The sequence below is a fragment of the Puntigrus tetrazona genome, chromosome 9 (genome assembly GCF_018831695.1).
Source record: "Puntigrus tetrazona isolate hp1 chromosome 9, ASM1883169v1, whole genome shotgun sequence".
NCBI lineage: Eukaryota > Metazoa > Chordata > Actinopteri > Cypriniformes > Cyprinidae > Puntigrus > Puntigrus tetrazona.
The window spans coordinates 3,292,868-3,312,821 of NC_056707.1; the positions used below are offsets into that span (position 1 = coordinate 3,292,868).

The 19,954-nt window shown below is 37.0% G+C and overlaps 2 protein-coding genes across 2 annotated transcripts in view; both read right to left on the reverse strand.

Annotated features, from left to right (window-relative positions):
- The window catches only part of LOC122351418 (dnaJ homolog subfamily C member 15-like), a 217,026-nt gene that overhangs the window by 146,293 nt on the left and 50,779 nt on the right, over positions 1 to 19,954 (reverse strand). The window lies entirely within an intron of this gene.
- Positions 1 to 19,954, reverse strand: part of LOC122351399 (ecto-NOX disulfide-thiol exchanger 1-like) — a 33,757-nt gene that overhangs the window by 4,934 nt on the left and 8,869 nt on the right. The window contains exons 5-10 of the mRNA XM_043248462.1: positions 14,530 to 14,764; positions 12,721 to 12,827; positions 8,827 to 8,944; positions 5,395 to 5,579; positions 3,519 to 3,626; positions 275 to 334 (exon numbers count right to left, since the gene is read on the reverse strand). Of these exons, the coding sequence (XP_043104397.1) occupies positions 275 to 334; positions 3,519 to 3,626; positions 5,395 to 5,579; positions 8,827 to 8,944; positions 12,721 to 12,827; positions 14,530 to 14,764 (813 nt within the window). The remainder of the gene's footprint in view (positions 1 to 274; positions 335 to 3,518; positions 3,627 to 5,394; positions 5,580 to 8,826; positions 8,945 to 12,720; positions 12,828 to 14,529; positions 14,765 to 19,954) is intronic.

Here is a 19,954-nt window from a genome sequence, read left to right on the forward strand (position 1 = left end):
CACCTAATAAAAAGTTTTCTGACACTCTCTGCAGCACTGTTAAGTTTGTGCACCTTTATTCTATGCAGAAAAAGCAGAGGGAGCCCATATTCTCTCAGAACGTACAGATCAGTAGTCTAAAATTAACTTCTGCCAGAGAGCTCATGGTGTGAAGAGAAATGAAGGGATGATGCAATGTTAGCGGTTCACATGCCTCTTTTGATGTGTGCCGGTAGTGCAGACTAATCTGCCTGGTGAACGTCAGTGACATGATGGACGACGCAGCCTGACTTACCTTTTCATGGCCTTCAGAGTTGTGGTTTGTCAAGTCTACCGATTCCATGGCGTTCAACAGCTGTCAAGAAAAAAAAACAGAAATACTGACTTCCAGACCCGATCCTATTTTGCAGCACAGCTGTGAAGGAGCTCTGCAGACAGTGTAACCTCTGGGAAACCTCGGTCTGGCCTTGAGCGGGCCAAGTTGATACTACATTTTTAATGGATGCTTGTGAGAAACGGGGTAATGAAATACATTTGTGATTCCATGCATTACGGTCAGAGTGTCTGTGGGAGGTCACAGCGGTTTCATATTTATGAAATGTTGAAGCACACCACATCTGGATCTAAAAATATTGTACACACGTCTTCCATTTGCAAGCGGGTTTGTGTATAGGAGCGCAATACAGTACAGCTCCACAGGACCTCCACGGCTATTGATGTTCCTGTTATCTCAGTCAAATAACATTCATGCAAAACCAACGTCTGCTGTTAGGAAAATAGAGTAAACAAGGCTGGTCATTATTCCTGTGTCTGGGTTAACCACTGTACTGGCACAAATGATAAGGTATCATGTTGTGCTGCTCAGCAATCGAGAAAGCAGATCATCTGTCCTCAATGACAGCAACTCTATAGAACTTAATCAAGGCAGACACCACATTTAATTTGACATGGATGAAGAAGCTGTAAGTGGCAGACAGTCAGTTGATATGGATAAGGTCAAAGGTCACATCTGCCTTTCCACGACTTCTTGTGGAAATCTGTTTTCAGTTGCTTTCTTTCAAAACCTAGTGAGGAGGAGGAATGTTAATGCGCCGTTTATGAAAAATTACTCTTTAGCACATTTATAAAAAGAAGACTTATAATGGAAATAATATACTTTTAATACACAAAAATATTATTTCGCAGTTTGTGTTGGGCCTTATCAGTACAAAATGATCGCAAAGCAAAAAAGTATTCATGCCAATATTGTCCAAAACCCCAAATTTCAAGGGGCGTTTTAAAGGAGGGCAGTGCATGTAGTTAACTTACACACTTAAGTACACTTTTTATACTTGAACTTACTTTATAGAACATCTATTGTTGTCAAATACGCTTATTTTGTTTTAACTAACATAATACTACAAAAGATTATAATATTAACTGTGGTTTGTTATACAATATTGCAGTTATATTTAACAAAATTTAAAAGAATTTATATTTAAAGAAAAGATGATGCTGGTACAGCTTTTTTTTTTTTTTTTTTTTTGATGACAGATTTAATCTGATAGTTTGTGTGGATTTATTTGTGCATCTAACCTATAGTAGCCTACATGCTATATTGAATATATCCTCACTATAGCTTGAAAGCTACGAGGATTAGTAAAAATATGTGATGTGTACAAATAATCCCCACTGAAATTCTGGACATGATTAACTATTATAGAGATTTGTGAAATAAAATTTTATTATTATTATTATTAAAATGAAAATAGGCCCAGATCAAAATGCAATATAATTTCATTTCACGCTGTTAATGACTTAAAATGGTCCACCAATGTGATTGGGGCGAATGCTCCGTTACCTCTCGCTCCTCTAATCACATGCCGGATCCATCACCCGCTTTGTTTCGGGACCTCCAAATGTACAAATTAAGCATTGAAGGAACTAACTGGCTGAATCCTTTTTTGGATTTTGCATGTTTTCAGCACATATACATGTCGTGTTGCATCTATACATTTTCATTGACTGGGCATATGCGACTACTTGGTGTCAAGTGTAGAAGTGAACAACAACCCGGCTCTCCAGCATAGCCTTGTTCCCCTTCTGCAACCACAACCAAGCATCGTAAGAGCAAAAACTGTCCTGCTCTTGTTTGTGTGTTGCTGTTTTATGTGTCTCAGTTTTCAGTGATGTGTGTATGTGTGTGTTCTCCCTGTGCTCCTGCTGCCATGTTGAGTTGTGTTTCTCGCTGCATGCACAGGGGGACTAAGGACAGTAAGTGACCCCGGGCTGCAGAGCTTCCCGCTGTCACACACGAGGAGGCAGACACCGCCAAAATGCAGCATATCTGAAGTGAACAGTGCTCTTAATGGCTTACATAAGGCTTTGTGTCCATCTACAAAGTAACTCTCTACAAGCGCTGAGAAGTAACTAAAGGCTACTTTTTCCAGCGAGCAGAGACACTAAAAGAGCCTAAAATGTACACTACTACTCTCAAATGAAGCAGTGGGAAATCCAAACAAGAGAATTGACTCATTCAGAGTGATAATGTAACTTTTTACTACAAAGGACCAAAAATCGAACAGAATTGAGAGCCGTGGGCCAAATGTAAATGTTGCATAATATCCAATTATATTATAGTAAAAAACTATGTCTTTAAATTTCAATATAAAAAAATAAGATTAAAGCAAAAGAGATAAATTAAAATGAAGATATTCTTCAATGACGTTTTCCCCAATTTCTCCACTCTTGTTATATATGACAGATGTTATAGTTTCACATCTTCTTTTTTGTAGAGCTATCTTAAACTATATTATAATTCACTCTAAAGTCTGCTATGCTGTTTATTTTATACTGATATATATGTATATGTGATTCATTATTTCCAGGGCCATCATTCATTTGTTAAAATTCGTTGGCAGAACGTAATTTATAGCATTTTCAAGTGGATTATATAAAAAAAAAAAGTTGTTGTAAACTCATGAAATTGTTGGCTACTGTTGCATACATTTTATTTCTTTTTGCTGAAATATTTGCCTTTAGAGTCTATTTCAAAATTATTATTTTTTTATTATTATTGTGCATTCCAAGCAATATAAATCAAACTGCAGCTGGGTTGTTTTAATTGAATAATAATAACTTTAAAAAGTTCATTGAAAGTTAGGGTCCAGATCGCTCCATACATGAAGAATATCTGCACTTTTTTTAAAAAGTGGCATTTATTGGTTTTGGCAAGTTAACTCTTCATTCCAAAAATATATATCACTTTTAGTTAAATGCTGTTGTTTATCACTGCAATCTCTGCTCAGTCACATAATTATTTTTTATGGTTTAATACTGCCACCCTAACTGGCATCCTCGTTGCATTTTACCAAATAACTGCTCTTGATTGCAAAACTTTGAAGCTTGAAGTTTAGCTAAAAGTTTAAATTGAGTAACAGCAGCTTCAAAGTAGCTCCCACCACACTGCTCCTCCTAATCATAGTTTCTCCATCAAATAACACTATAATGCATTTGGAAATGCAGATTATTTGACAACATGACCATGAGTTCTGTCCAACCTTTTCCCTGAGGCTGAGGACCTCTCCCTCTAGGTAGTGCTGCTCATCTCTGGCCTGCTCCAGCTCCAGCTCCTTCCCTTTCAGCTCTTCCTGGAGCCGAAGCAGTTGCTGTGGAGACAAACAGCATCGTGAGCAACAGAAAGCAGATGGCTGGAACAATGAGCAGCGTGTGGGGCTGCTCATAAACAAACACCACATAAACATCCCACAACAGCAAACGACAAAGATAATAAAGAGGAGGTGGGCTTGAGGAGCTTGACTGAGTCAGACTTTTATGTCTGCTAAAAAGGTTCATGAGGTCAGCTTTTTGCAGCATTTATTGAAAGGACAATAACTTTAATAATGGCGTGTAGTACGGCTTTTCCAATTGGACCAAATCTTACAGTTGCTTATTAGCATGCACATTATTAACATATTGGCTGTTTATTAGTACTTTATTAGTAAAACACACATTCTGCATGACCATATTCTAGATCCCCAATAGCATAACTTAACAACTACCTATTAATACTATTAATAAGCAGCAAATTAGTAGTTTGAGGCAAAAGATGTGTCATTTGATCCTTTAGAAAACATTTTTGTTGGCTATTGTTGATTTTGTCGCTCAAGGCGCATTTTTTATTATTATTATCAATGGTGAAAATTATATAATTTAAAAAAGTTTACACCTTCACATTTTCAAATCGAACAATTTAAAGTTAGGCGTAATTAAAAGTTCTCCATCCATTAAATTAAATAATGACAGTCCACTGAACTCTACACACATCTGAACATTAGCTTTCTCTCACCACAAAAGGATGCTCATTTCTTACATTAGTATTGATCTTGTACATAAAAGCCTTTAAAGCAGCTGCACAATGTAAAATGCGAAAGAGAGCGAGAGAGAGAGCTCACGGAGCCGGTGCTAATGGCTGCACTATGACAGTCTGCGTCACGAAGCACACTGTTTCCAATCATCATTTAAGCTGATTTGACAGCTAATTAATGGAGGTGTGAGTGTTTGTGTTCCAGATGGAGCGCTGACGTGAAAGCATACTGAACACTTACGCACTGATTTTTTTCCGATGTTTAAATGTGTCAAAAGCACTCTTTAATTTAAATCATTATTTAAATGTCAATAATGTGATGATGTGATTTGTCAGTGTCGACGTAGATTGATAAACATGGGACAAACATGTCCCACAGCTTTACTTGCGATAACGGTTTGATCTAATTTGTCACTTGATGAGTCATAAGTCCGCCAAAGTGACTGGACTATAATATCAAACACGCTGTATGTTGTTAGATAGACAGCCGTGTCAGCAGGAAGTTGAGTCGTTGAAGCTGTTAACACCCACCCACTGAGAGACTCTCTCCAATTCACCCACAACCATAAAAATATACATTACCATTCAAAGATTTAAATTTTTTTTATTCATCAAGATTGGAAAAATCTTGCTGAAAATTCAGCTCTGATCACAGGAATGAATTGTGTTCATTTTTCTCCCCTGAGTTACGTCTTCCACCATTTTGGCGATTACTTAATGCATTTGCTTTGTGACACTCTCTAAAATGGCAGAAGATGCAAAAAAAGTATTCTTCTAGCGTAGCAAAACTGAATGGTACATGGATTGTTTTTACTATGTTTCTGGACCTGGAATATTTCAGATGTGTTGCTGTCTATGAAGGGTCCGATAGCTCTCAGATTTCATTAGAATATCTAAATTTGTGTTCTGAAGTAGAATGAAGGTCTTACGAGTTTAGAACAACATGAGGGTTAGTAATTAATGACAGAACTTTGTAAATTAGCCCTTTAATAACGATGCATACATGCTAATAATCAACTAGTTATTAATTAATAGTGTTTAAAAAAGTGTTGCTTCTGCTACTGTATTACCTGCTGCATGTTCTGCATGGTCTGCTGCAGGAAGTGCAGCTGTTGTTCTTGCGTGTGATCCTCCTCGGTACGGTACATCTTGCCCTGCTCTTTCTTCAGCAGCTCCACCTCGTTCCTGTAAGCGTCCAGCTGCCAGCGCAGACTGTCGTTTTCCTCCCTCAGAGCACACGTCTGCGCAGACAGCACTGCTCTCAGACAGGAAAAATGAGAGTGAGACGGGAAGTGACCTCGGATGAAGGTCTTTAGCTCATCTGTTGCATAGATGGGATGAATTGACACTTTTATGCCTGGTAGATCACATTAACTCATCTGATTAAGCTAGTTAAAGAATGGTTCCCCCCCAAAATGAAAATGATCCATATTTTACTCACCCCCAAGCCATCCTAGGTGTATTTGACTTTTTTACAGTTTTTTTAAAAATTGATCCTGGCTCTTCCAAGCTCTACAAATCGGAAAACTAACCTTCACGTCTCTGGGGCGTTAACACGTGTCTTCTGAGTCAGATTCATGGGGTTTTGTAACAAAAATGTTTACATTTTTAAAGTTATAACTCAAATCACTGACTTCTTGGCTGACCTCTTACTCGATGTATGACGTGAGCCGCATTCTGCTTCAGAAGACACGTGTTTAACCCCGGAGAGCATATAGGTTAGTTTCACGCTGGATATATATACGATTTGTGGAGCTTGGAAGAAACAGCATACATTTTTTTAAAAATTTTCGACTGTGTTCGTCTGAAAGAACAAAGTCATATACACCTAGGATGACTTCTTGGGTAAGTAAAATCTTAGCTAATTTTAATTTTTTGGTGAACTATTCCTCTAACTGTCCTAGCTTAGACCAGTTTAACCACTTTAAAGATGATATATTATGTCCTTTTTTACAAAGCGTAATACAAGTCTCTTGTGTTCCCAGCATGTGTCTGTGAAGCACAAAATACCCTACAGAACATTTATTATACCTTTTTGAAATTTTGAGTGGAAGCAGACACACTCTGATTTTGGTGCCCGTGTCTTTAAATGCAAATGAGCGGTTGATTCTGATTATCGCTTATATTATCGCATTGAAATCATTCGCTTTAAACTTTTGATATACGGCTTTCTAAATGCATGTAAACGAGTACTAACCTGAGTTCTCATTCGCACACAAGCTTACGAGTTACAGTCTATGTCAGTGAAGGTGAACAGTTTGTTTTAGGTCTGTGTGACAGCAGCGTATATACAGCAAATAAATCCACTGCTCTCTTGTTTCAGTTACCATGTTTTGCTCAAACATTCTCCATGGCATTTGAACTGCTACGGCGCTGTCGCTTTCAAACGAATGAATGGAAATTTACAGGTGGCGGTAATATTATAATGAGATCCCTTTGCAACGTCACTTGGGAGCGAGATCAGACGTTACCGGCTCATCTTTTCACGTTTCTTTGGTTGGTAAATGCACTGGGGACATGACTGCAGCACTTAAAACCTAGAAAAGTCCGATTTTCACGATATGTCAGTTTAATCAGTTCTCATTGACCTTAGTTTCTTCTAGTAGGGTGCAACGTATGATATGTTGCTTAATCTAACACGCATCATAGTAGACAAGTTGTAGCCTTGACTTTCAAGCTTGAATCAGCGCCTACGAGGCAGGCTTTAGAGCAAGCGTTGTGATTCAGAGCCGAAATCGACTGTGAAGTTTGCATAACAACTTGGTCACTGCTGTGTCAACAGAGAATCTCAACCATTAGATATTCCTTCCTGCCACTGAAAATACTACTTTTATTGAGCCGGAGCTTGTGTGCTGTGACAGGTCATGAAATATCGCTGAGCTCAGAATCCCCTGACACTTCCTGCCGCCGTTCTCTGCCGAAGCAATATCATTCATAATCAGATTTGCTGTGGGATACATGCAGGAGGGAGAGTGTAATCACTCACGTTGATATCTCAGCACAAATGCTGTTGTACTCAAGGTTATCTGAAGGATGTGAACACTCTGTTTGAATAAAGCTAATAAAAACAAGTGGTCAAGGAAGAGCTGATTTGATCAGAGGCCAGCGGGGGGCGATTGTGTTTATTTTTACGTTATTTGTTTTTCATCAGATCAAGAATTGATTGGGAATTATTATTAACCTTTTACTTTAATATGGACGCACTTTACCAAAGTTCTATTTATTAGTTTATCTATTCGGTATTATAGACTGACAATGAATGATTATTTATAGTGGTTATGAATATCGGTCCTAACACATGTGTTTCAGTGCTTTGCAGATGAAAACTGCATTGGTTTGGGATGTTAAGCTGGCAGACATAGAAGATGTATTATTGAAGTTATGTGACATTGTGATAGCCTTGAAAGCATCGGATAGAATGAGTTAAAAACGATAAACAAATCAGCTTTACACCGTTTTTTCTAGCATTGTGTTACATTATGGCTGTAACTTTCCTGCTATTGTTGCAAATTAAATAAATAATGCGGTTGAGGGCTGGTGAGAAAAATACTGATTTGTCTTTTCACAAATTGTTATTTATTTATGAATTATTATTTATTTATACACTTCTGTTCCAAAAATTGATGTCTGTAAGATTTTTTTTTAAAGAACATATTTCTTTACAGAAGGGACGCATTAAATTGATCAAATGACGGTATAGACATTTATGGTGTTTTCAAATAAATACTTTGTACACCTATTTCTTATTAGCATGCATATTTCTAGAATACTAGCCATTTATTAGTGCTAATTAAGCACATATTAATGGCTTATTTTACATGTCCTTATTCTACATCCCTAGCTCTACCCATTAACCATTCATAACAGCTACCTACTAACTATTAATAAACAGCAAATTAGGAATTTATTGAGGGAAGAGTCATAGCAAATAGTTAACAGGTGTTACCTATTCTAAAGTGTTATTGAAAATGTTATCCTTCAGAATAGCAGAGTATGCATGTATTTATTTTTAATTATTTAGATATATTTGTTATGTATATGTAAATGCAAATGTATGCATGCATAAGTAACTGTATATATTAAGTATATTTATATAATATAAAATATATATATAAAAATATATATATATAAAAAAATATATATATATATATATATATATATATATATATATATATATATATATATATATATATATATATATAAAAATTAAAAACTAAATTCTAAACAGTGGGCTAGGAGAAAAATAATATATTGTTGGGCCCTTAAAATTAAACCTAATTATGTAGGCATTAAACAGATGTCTCTATGGCACTGCATTACACATTCCTCTTATCCACCAATTAACAGTGACCTTTAAAGAAGATTTGTTGTTCATTTTAAATGCACTGTACAGTCCCAACCAGTGTAAATGAACTAGATGTTAGGCATGTTTTAGCCAGTCCCTGCCTCCAGTATCCTAATAAATCATGATTATGATAATGAGTGGCTGATCACAGGCCTACCCGTGTCCTCCATTCTCATCTTTTTGCAGGGGTTTTCCTCCAAGTCTTCATCTGACATCTCCATTTCCTCTTCCCTTCGTATTCCCATGATCTCTTCACTGTGAGCATTTCTCAGCTCCTAATGGAGCACAACACAGAAATCAAACAAACACACGCACACACACACACACACACACACACCATTACTGGCTTCTGTCCGAGACCTTGAATGATTAAAGATTACATTTTGCACACATTAACATTTCCTCTTCTCCAAGAAATTCTACAAGGACACACTTTTATACTTCCCTTTTTTCTGTAAATACGGCAGTAACATATATATAACAATCACACATACCAATGAAATGTTTTATTCTATTCTAATAATAATCTAATTTAACCTGGACACTTTTAACAGGATGAAAAAACAGGCAATGATTTGGCAAGCACAGGCCCCGGTGATAGATTTCTTAACTTAAAAATACAACCCAGAGGGAAAACGGAGGCTCTGGCGTCTCAGTGCTGTGCAATAGTGAAAGTTCATTTGTCTAGGTCTGAAAATGGAGCGTAAAAATCACATTACACAAACTTCCAAGCCCACTGATCCTCTGATAGCCATTATAGGGATCAGCACAAAGGACGTTTAATGCCACCACTGTGAAATCTTGCAGATCTGACTCTATAAAGGGAGCACATTTGAGCTTTGCTTTATCTGTGATTGAATACATTTTACTCTAGCACCGTGTTGCCGGATCTTTCATCTGTTTCTTGAAAGCTGTAGTATCAGAGGAATACAGGCCGAGCTCTGGGTTGTTTCTGATATCGTATTTCTCTCGAATTCTCACAATATCATTTTACAGGGCTCCCACACCTTTTGACCAAAGGATATCCATTGCTTTTCCAGTGGTGTTTCCAGTCATTCTGGAAAAACCAATAAGGCTTTTATAACTTTTATAAAGACTGCATTCGCTTAAAGCCATTTCTGGCCAACAAAATAAGAGAGACTGAGGCTAGCCGTTACTCTTTCACAAGGCCTATATCCTTGTAATAATGTTTTAAGTCAGAAGTTTTATTTCTTTTCCAGCCATGATTGTGTATGTTGATTTTAAAAGAGTATTGCATTTTTAAATATGCGTTTGTAACTTTCCAAACTAAAGTCCTAATATCATACAAAAAACAGCAACTAGTAAATAATAAAACAACTATTTAGTTTACTGTTGAGTAATTAAGTAAATGAAACCACATCATAAGCAATAGCTTATTTTGGTCACACTTTTTAATAACTGTACACTATGAATCATATGTTATGCGTTTGTAAATAGTCAATTTATCCTTTATATAGCATTGTTCCAACATTAATAGGCATTAGCAAGCGGTTTATAAATGCAGCTATAAATGTTTTGTTCTTGAGCATATGTTTAATAATTGTGTTTTTATACTTTATTAACAATGCATTTATAATTTCTGCATTACCAGTTTATAGAATCATTTAGAAAGTGTAATCAAATGATTAATAAACTATTTAAATGTACATTTGTAATTTTTTGGACACGATAATAGTTTGTCAGTGTGCTAATAAATGCTTTATTAACATATATTCCTGCTCCAATTCGTGTTTAAGTCAAGTAGTTGTAAAATATTTAGTAGTTGCCTTAATAGTCATCTATTTGTGTGAGGATGATTTATACCTTGTAAAGCATTTACCAAAGAGATTTAAAGGCTCGTTTATCTTCCAAACAGACAGTTAAACAACACCAAGATGCAAAAATTAAACTGTAAAACTGTACACTTGATAAAATTTTTTAAATAAATCTCTAATTTCATAGAAAAAGAAATCTTAAAAAACATTCCTGAGTTGTGTATCCCTCTCTGTTGTGTTTGTTTATTTGCTCTGTTAGGAAGATATCTGAGCCTTCCTTGTAAAAGATATGCTTATGAATAAAGAACGAGGCATTTATAGTTTATAGTATATTTACTAATGACTATTCATGATGGGACCATGCTTTATAAAGCATGAACTAACTATTTACTTATGCTCACCTAATGATTCTTAGTGTGTTATTACTACAAAGTGTTTTAAATGTTCGCTTTTTATGTACGATTCTTGCTATTAACAAACCTTTTAATTGTTACATAGTAAAAGAATAAAATAAATTGCTTCAAATAACTTGTTACCCTGCTGCCTAATAATGTTTAGTCAACTAAAATACTCCTATTTCAGGGTGACACAAGAAAAAATTTGTAGGCAGCAGGGGGTAACAGGTCAATTCAAGTTGTAGTCAACAACAATTTTTTTTTTTACAGTGTAGTAAGGTAGTTGTTACATTTAGGTGTTGGGTTAGGTGATAAACAGCCAATATTTTTAATAATACGCATACTAATAAGCAATTGGTTAATATTGACAATTGGTTATCATACTTAATTGCTACTAAAAAAAACTCAACTAGTATGTTGTTGATTTTATTTTATCGTTTGTTTTGTCATGTTACATATTTCATGGGCTCATGAAATGTTTAACTAGGCTCTTATTTAGAAAGAAAGAAAGAAATGTTCAAAAGTGTTCAACTAGCCTCTGCCTCTTTATTTTAAGGCTGAGCAAAGCAAAAACTATATAGCATTCAAACTCTGTACTTGTATAATCATTTTAATATATCTGACAAATCCACAAACGGTGCTACAAAACAACACCAATAAAAACACCTTTTCACAGGGGTGGCATCTCAACCGGCTTTCACTTCTCACAGCACCAGAGACTCTGCCACAACGCTGATGCCTTACCTCTTGGCGACTGTGAACTGAAATGGAATCCTTTCATAGACTTGACTTAAAGCAATTAATCAATACAGTCAGTGTATTTCTAAGACTAGGTTTCGGGCCTCACATCACTGCTCATGATATACAGTCGTGGAAAAAGTCTGATGGCTGGAGGAAAGACTGCAGCTGGAGTCTATCACCAGCAAGGGATTTTTATATTTCAAGGTTCATTGAGTATTCTGTTTGCGCTAACATCAATTTTGCATACCGGTGACGTTCCATATTATGAATATGGAAATTCCATATTGTGCATTCCAGAGAATTCAGGGATTTCTATGCATTGGTTTTTTTATTGCATAGGAACATTTGGAGTTAACACGCACCTCACTTTTCCTTCCTCATGGAGACCTAATTCAAATTGGATGAGTTATTAACAATTAATTCAGGCTAATCACTGATGAGCATCATTATAATCCTGCCAGTATCTGTTGCCATGGCAGCAATGGAGGTTCTTTCTAGGTGGCAATTTCAAAGAGAGCTCTGCTGCACGAAAGAGCAGAGGCTAGAAAACTGGGATTTTTTTTTTTTTTTTTTTTTTTGCTGTGTGAGGGCCCACAAGTCTGTACAATGAAAAGCCACAAGATACACTGCCATATAAAGAGCTGCCGTGTCAGTGTACCATGTAGAGCAGGGTCTCAAACTACATTACCTGGGGGCCCCTAGCTAGGCAGGGTTCTCCTTCAGAGAACCAGCAACCACACATTTGAAATATGTATGTTATATAATGTAAATATTGGTGCAATACTTTAGCTTTTAAATGCATTAGGGCCTACCCCTTTGGGAAAAAAACAAGATTATATGCTGCTTAGACATGTTTTGAAACATGTTTATGCTGGTCCTGAGCAAGTTATGAGCTGGTCAATTTGGTTTAAATCTAAGAAACTGATCAGGACCAGTTCATAACTAGCTTATAACCATCTCAGGACCAGCTTATGACCAACTAAGGACCAGCTGCCATGCTTCAAAACATACCTAACAAGCATATACTGTTTCCTTTTTCAACAGGGTATAGTGAAACTTGGTTTGTAGTGACAAAGCTTGGCCCATAGTTTGAGACCCTGATGTAGAGTCAGCATGTCAAAGGGGAGAAGAAATACCAACCTCGCACTGCTTTCGCCAAATGTCTATGTTCTTGCGCTGCGCTTTTGAGAAATGGTCCCATGCCTTTTGCCTGGTGGCAGCGGTGAACACAGCCGTAATCTGCTCAACTTTGGTGGGTAAGGAAGTCAGACAAGACAAGCCATTTATGTAGAGCTCAGCATCTGCGCTTAGCAGTCAGGCGCATCAGGACCCTCGCAACACTTCTCTGAGAGGCCCTGAATGTGTCTGTAGTACTTACATCTCATTAGCTGCTGTTTCAATTCCTTAGGACTGAGGAAGGCAACAGTCTACAATGATGGATTTTCTGGAGAGGTACTAATAAAGTACTGAGTGTTTGATGTCAAACATTGATTGAGAGTTTAGCTCAGATTGGGTACGTGTGCAGTTTTTATTTTGGCATTAGGTGATGGATTTGCGCTAGGATTGAGATTTGGACCAATTGTAAACTGTTGCCTGCTATTTATTAATTTGACCAAGTCTACAATTTAGTAAACAATTATGCCATCATCGTCTTTAGACTACAACAACTCTAAAATACATTTTCTCTTAGTATTTCATGCACAAATGGTCTCACAATGTCTTTCTGTCAAGCCGCCAATTACAAAGCTCCATCACACATATTCATTCGAGCAAATTACATTTCTTTGTTTGAGCTGGGATATTGGCTTCTCACCTGTCCGGGCTGCAAAAAAAGGATGAGTGAATCTTGTATTGGCCTACCTTTAAGTTAAGTTGAACATCTCCACATCTGCTATATGGTCAGAGTGCTTCCACTGAGACTGTACTTACCCAGGGCCCTTCTATGGGCTATGTCTACTGTCACACTGACATAGGCAGCTAGGTCTCAATGCAGTCATATGTCCTAGTGTGCATTTGTGTAGTGTATATCTGCAGTGATGTCTTGTGAATCGTGTAGGAGACACTGTGGCTCTGTTCCACGGCTAGTGAGCTGCCTTGCTTTCTAACGGCATTCAAACTGAAACAGAACCTTGTAAATAAGGGACTATTAGTGTTTAAATACAACAGTGTCCCCTGTTAAAAGCTAAAAGCTAAAACAAACACAAAATAAGTGGCATAATATGTTGTTATAAAGTTAGTAGACGTTAGCTTTAGAAAATGTTCCCAAAAAATCTCTTAACCGCTAATCTTACTGTGTTGTGTATAATAAAGGCGCAGTTATGAATTATACACGGAGTGAATGTTTTTGGGCTTGAGCATTAACATTTAGGCACGGTTCTGGTTCAGTGTTGTTTTAAGGCCTGTGCAGACCTCTAAAAAGGACACAGCATAAAAATGATGACATAGTTCTGGTCTCTGTGAATACAGTCAGAGACAAAGATAACTTCAGCTACATTAGCCATGCAGTTTCCATTTCTATGGAAATGACTGGATTTCGAACATGAAATTTCACAGATGCAGCTTAAGATGGATTTTGTCCATCATGGCATTGTCTTCTTCGTGAAGAATATATGTGTTGGCTTTAATAATGCCTACCTTTTAAAACCTCACCTGTGATGCCTTATAATGCTGCCTATGTAGGCAGCTCTCTAGGTTTTGGAACAGAGCCTATGTCTTGTCTGTTACAGTTAGGTGGTTCTGACATACAAATACACTCCTACAGGCAGTACAGTCATATCAAGATGAGCAAAAAAAAAAAGGTCCAACAATCAGATCAGAGACTGAGCCCACTTAAGGACGGCTATATCATCTTGCTCGGTACAAAGGATGAGCGGTTGTCATGGCAACACTAGATGAAAATCTCATAGTAACCAGTTGGGATACAAACAGTGAAGGCAGGAGGTATCTTACATTGTGTGAGAATGGCAAGCAGGGAATTCTTAAAGTGTTCTTTGGCCAGCTCCATCTCCTCCTCGTGCTGAGCTTTCTCGTTCATTAGGCGCCGCACGTGGCTGTTTGCTGACTGGATCATAGAGTAGAAATGATTCGCCGAGCGTCGGTTCACCTCGCCTCTGTCGATCCACGTGAACAGCACCGCCGTTGCCTCGCTGAACTTGTTATCATCTGGAGAAATGAATAAGGAAAACTGTCATTTTTACTTCATCTGCTTATGACAGAGACTGCTGTAACACTCATTCTGCAGGCTCGACAAAGCCAGTTCAAACTCCCTTACACGAGACACATTTTTAATTCTAACTTCTCTCTAAAGCTTTGATCCTTGGTTCCATTAAGGATCTTTAATACCTATGGAACCTTTCAACTGAACTCTTTACTGTAGAAAATGGTTCTTTAGATTATTAAAATGTTCTTCACGCTAGAAAAAAAGAAAAATAGATAATAGGAAAATAGCTCTTCTAAGAGCTTTTTAGAGAAAGGTTGTTGGGAACCTAAAATAGTTCTATTGCATCGCTGCAAAAATCTCTTTGAAAACCTTTGTGTACTAAACCTCAGCCTTCGTCCTCACATCAAATGTGCTCGAAAAATCTAAAATGGAACTGGTGCAGGTTGACTTACAAAAAAGGCATGAAATGTAAATTCATCCTTAATACATTGTATTACATACAACCTGAATTCCGGAAAGGTTGGGACATTTATTTCAATTTGAATAAAAATTAAAACTAAAAGACTTGTCCAGCAGTTCATACTGTATATCCTGTGTAGTAACCACCTCAGCGGCTTTCTATAGCACCACTAGAACACCCTAGAAACTAAGTTTTAAAATTCAAATCTCCTCAAACTACATCCGGCCTACATCCTCCCTTCACACTTCAAAATCTCTCCTCCCAATACTTCACATAAACTCAACCTTCAAACTCGAATCTCTTTCCGAACTACTCAAGCATTCAAAACACAAGACTTATAACCTTCACAATTCAAGACTTTGCTACACTTCCAGACGAGAGTTGCCTTTTTTAGATACAGTAGTAAATGCGATTTTAATGATTACTTTTGCCACCTCTATTGAGAAAAAAGAAATGATCGGTGAGATGCTACACTAAATGCTAAGCTACGGCTCTAACTTTAGGGCCTCATTTGAAGACTCTTTCCCTGCGTTGTCTTTTTGTATTGGACAAGAACATCATCTCATCAGTGTGTTCAGTCACGGCTCGTAAATCAGTAACTAACCCTGCATTTTTCCTGTCTAAACATGAAGTGTAATTTCAGCCTGAGTAGCTGAGACATGAGGCATTGAGTGTGGCCTCTCCCAAGCTTCAGTAATCTGCTCCCTGTGGACCCGTGTGAAATACATTACTGAAATTGGAAGAATAATTGAATTTTGCCACAAAGTCAGTGCAGTAGGGCTGGCAGCAAATTCGATCCCTTCCTTAATGAGATCCTGTGCACGGAAACAACATCATCCCCTGCGTCCGTGCACTTCTCACCAGACTCACTGCTTCGTCTCACCACAGCATAACCGATTTCAAGCCAAGCGGGAGAATGACATCACGAGAGATGTATCAATTATACCGAACCTCCTTAAAAGATGTGCTCAACTCATTTAATTTGAATTTTAGATTTGATATCCATTTTAGCCCTTTTTCAATTAAATAGATGTTATTCCCGCGTGCGGTTGGCAAGAGACCCAAGGGACTCTGAGCGCTCGAGATCAAGAGCAGGTATGTTATTAAGGTGGCACTCAAACTTCCCAGCTAATTAAAGGAAATTGAATTCTCCCGACCCTCGGGCAGAAATGCCATCTGACGAGAATAAAAATAATTTTCACAGTCAAATGAGCCTGCTCTGCCAATCTCACGTCTAATGAGAGGCTCCACGAGCAATGCAAATGTAAAATCTCCACACTCTCCCGCGAAATTCCCAGCATTCAGTCATCCGACCTCTCCGTAACTCAGACACTATGTAAGCCACCCCGCTACTGCCAATTCAGTCAGCGTCAGTTATGGTCGGGAAATTAGCTTTGTTTTAAACATCGCTCATATTAATTTTTCCATGAAAGCGTAATGTGGCAATGAGCATTTACTTGCCAGAAAGCATTAACCAGGGGCTGTTTGAATGAATAGCATTAAAGTGTTTCCAAATGCAAGAGACGGAAAGCAGCAATGGATAGAATTAAGAGTCAATAGTTTAAAAAAGAGCTGAAGAACGGCCAGATTTGAGGATGAGAGAAACAGGGTATTCATATGAAAAAGGGCCTTTTAATTTAAAGTGTCTTATTTTTGGACAGTTTTTGATCTTCTAGTCAAGAGATTCTGTTTAAACACTGCATATAATTTGTACGCCATCAGTGTCTAATACGGTAGCTATACTGTTCCATTTCAGAAACCTTTTTTTCATAATGTATTATGAGCATTATCTTACATAAATGACATTTTTAAGATTTGAGAAGTACAGTACAATGCAAACTCTCGCTAAAGCTAATTTCAAAGCGACATGTTATGAATGCGAACTACACAAAATAAATTCATATTTTCATGATTTTTACATAATAAAAAAATTGACAATAAGCAATATAAATTTTCTGTTCAGTTGATTTTTTTTACGTTTTGTTTCTTTATTGTAACTTTATGTCCTTGATGAACATGTTTTATTAATTAATTGATATTGTTTACTAATGTATATGTAGAATTGTACATATAATTGTACATATATTAATGTTACGATTAAGGATCATTCGCCATTTGTGTAAAATGTTTAATTAGATAATTATATAGTTTTAATTCTCAGACCCTGATTTTCATTCACAAATACGAAAACTCACTATTAAACAGCAATTGTACATTACCTTGCACAAAAAAGGTAATTCATTTCATTGTTTATTAAAACTATATAATTATCTAATTAAATATTTTACAATAAAATGGCGAATGATCCCATCAGAATATTAATATATGTACAATTATATGTACAATTCTACATATACATTAGTAAACAATATCACCAATTAATAAGAAATATAACATCAAGGACATAGTTAACAAAGAAATAAACGTGAAAATCAACTGAAATAGAAAATTATATTGCTTATTATTAATTTTATTATAAAAATCATGAAAATATGAATTTATTTGTGTAGTTCGATTAATAATGTCAGCTTTTTGAAATGCTTGAACAGAGTTTGCACTGTACTGTACTTCTCAAATCTTAAAAAAATTGTCATTCATAAGATAATGCCTTATAATACATTAAGTGAAAATAAGGTTTCTGAAATGAACATATTACCTATTAGACACTGATGGCGCGAGCAAATTATAGTGCAGTGTTTAAACAGAATCTTGACTAGAAGATCAAAACTGTCCAAAAAATAAGACACTTTAAATTAAAAGGCCCTTTTCATATGAATAACCTGTTTCTCTATCCTCAAATCTACGTTTCTTCAGCTTCTTTTAAACTATTGACTCTTAATTCTATCCATTGCTGCTTTCCGCTCTTGCATTTTGGAAACACTTTAATGCTATCTATCCAAACAGCCTCTGTTAACGCTGGCAAGTAAATGCCTCATTGCCACATTACGCTTTCATGGAAAATTAATATGAGCCGGCGTTTAAAACAAAGCTAATTTCCTCCGACTAGCAACTGACGCTTTACTCGAACTGCAGCGGGTGAATGGCATAGTGTCTGAGTTACGGAGAGAGGTCGGATGACCGAATGCTGGGAATTTCCAAGGAGAGTGTGGAGATTTTACATTTGGTACGCTCGTGGAGCCTCTCATTAGACGTGAGATTGGCAGTGAGCAGGCTCATTTGATCAGGAAAATTATTTTTATTCTCGCCAGATGGCATTTCTGCTCCGCAGGGTCGAGAACAGAATTTCTCACCATAAAGCTGAGTGCCACTCAATACATACCTGCTCTTGATCTCGAGCGCCAGAGTCCTGGTCTTGCCAATCGTGACGGGAATAACATCTATTTAATTGAAAAAGGGCTAAAATGGATATCAAACTAAATCTAAATTAAAATGAGTTGAGTACATCTTTAAGGAGGTTCGTATACTGATACATCTCTCAGATGTCATTCTCCGCTAATGGAATCGTTATGCTGTGGTGAGACGGGTTATGACGAGAGAAGTGCAATGGACGAGATGGGATGTTGTTTCCGCAATAAGATCCTATTAAGGAAGGGATCAATTTGCTGCCAGCCCTACTGCACCGACTTTGTGGCAAAAATTCAATTATTCTTCCACCTCCAGTAATGTATTTCACACGGGTCCACAGGGAGCAGATTACTGAAGCTAGAGAGGCCACACCAATGCCTCATGTCTCAGCTACTCAGGCTGAAATCACATATAATTTCATGTTTTCAGGACAGAAAAAATGCAGGGTTAGTTTACGACGATGCAGCCTGACTGAACAACACTGATGAGATGATGCCTGTCCAATACAAAAAGACAACGAGGGAAAGAGTCTCAAATGAGGCCCAAAGTTAGAGTTTAGCTGCATTAGTAGCATCTCACCGATCATTTTTCTCACTAGAGGTGGCAAAAGTAATCATTAAAATCACATTTACTACTGTATCTAAAAAAAGGCAACTCGCCTGGAAGTGTAGCAAAAGTCTTGAATTGTGAAGGTTATAAGTCTTGTGTTTTAATGCTTGAGTAGTTCAAAAGAGATTCAGTTTGAAGGTTGAGTTTATGTGAAGTATTGGAGGAGAGATTTGAAGTGTGAAGGGGAGGATGTAGGCCGGATGTGTAGTTTGAGGAGATTTGAATTTAAAACTAGCTAGGGGTAGTCTAGTGGTGCTTATAGAAAGCCGCTGAGGTTATTACATATATATAAGCAGTATGAAACTGCTGACAAGTCTTTAGTTTAATTTTTACCAAATTGAAATAAAATGTCCCAACCTTTCCGAATTCAGGTTGTATGTACTACAAATGTAATAAGGATGCTGAATTGACATTTCATGCCTTTTTTGTAAGTCACCTGCACCAGTTCCATTTTAGATTCTTCAGAGCATTTGATGTGAGGACGGGAAGGCTGAGGCTCTAGTACACAAAGGTTTCGTAAAGAGATTTTTGCAGCGAAGTAATAGGAACTATTTTAGGTTCCCTAACAACCTTTCTAAAAGCTCTTAGAAGAGCTATTTTCCTCATTATCTATTTTTCTTTTTCTAGCGTGAAGAACATTTTTTTTTAATAATCTAAAGAACCATTTTCACAGCAAAGAGTTCAGTTGGAAAGGTTCCATATATTAAAGATCCACGAACCAAGGATCAAAGCTGAGAGAAGTTAGAATTCAAAATGTGTGTCTCTGCGGGGTGGGGGCGGGAGTTTGAATCCGGATGGTCGCAGCCTGCAGAATGAGTGTTACAGCAGTCTCTGTCATG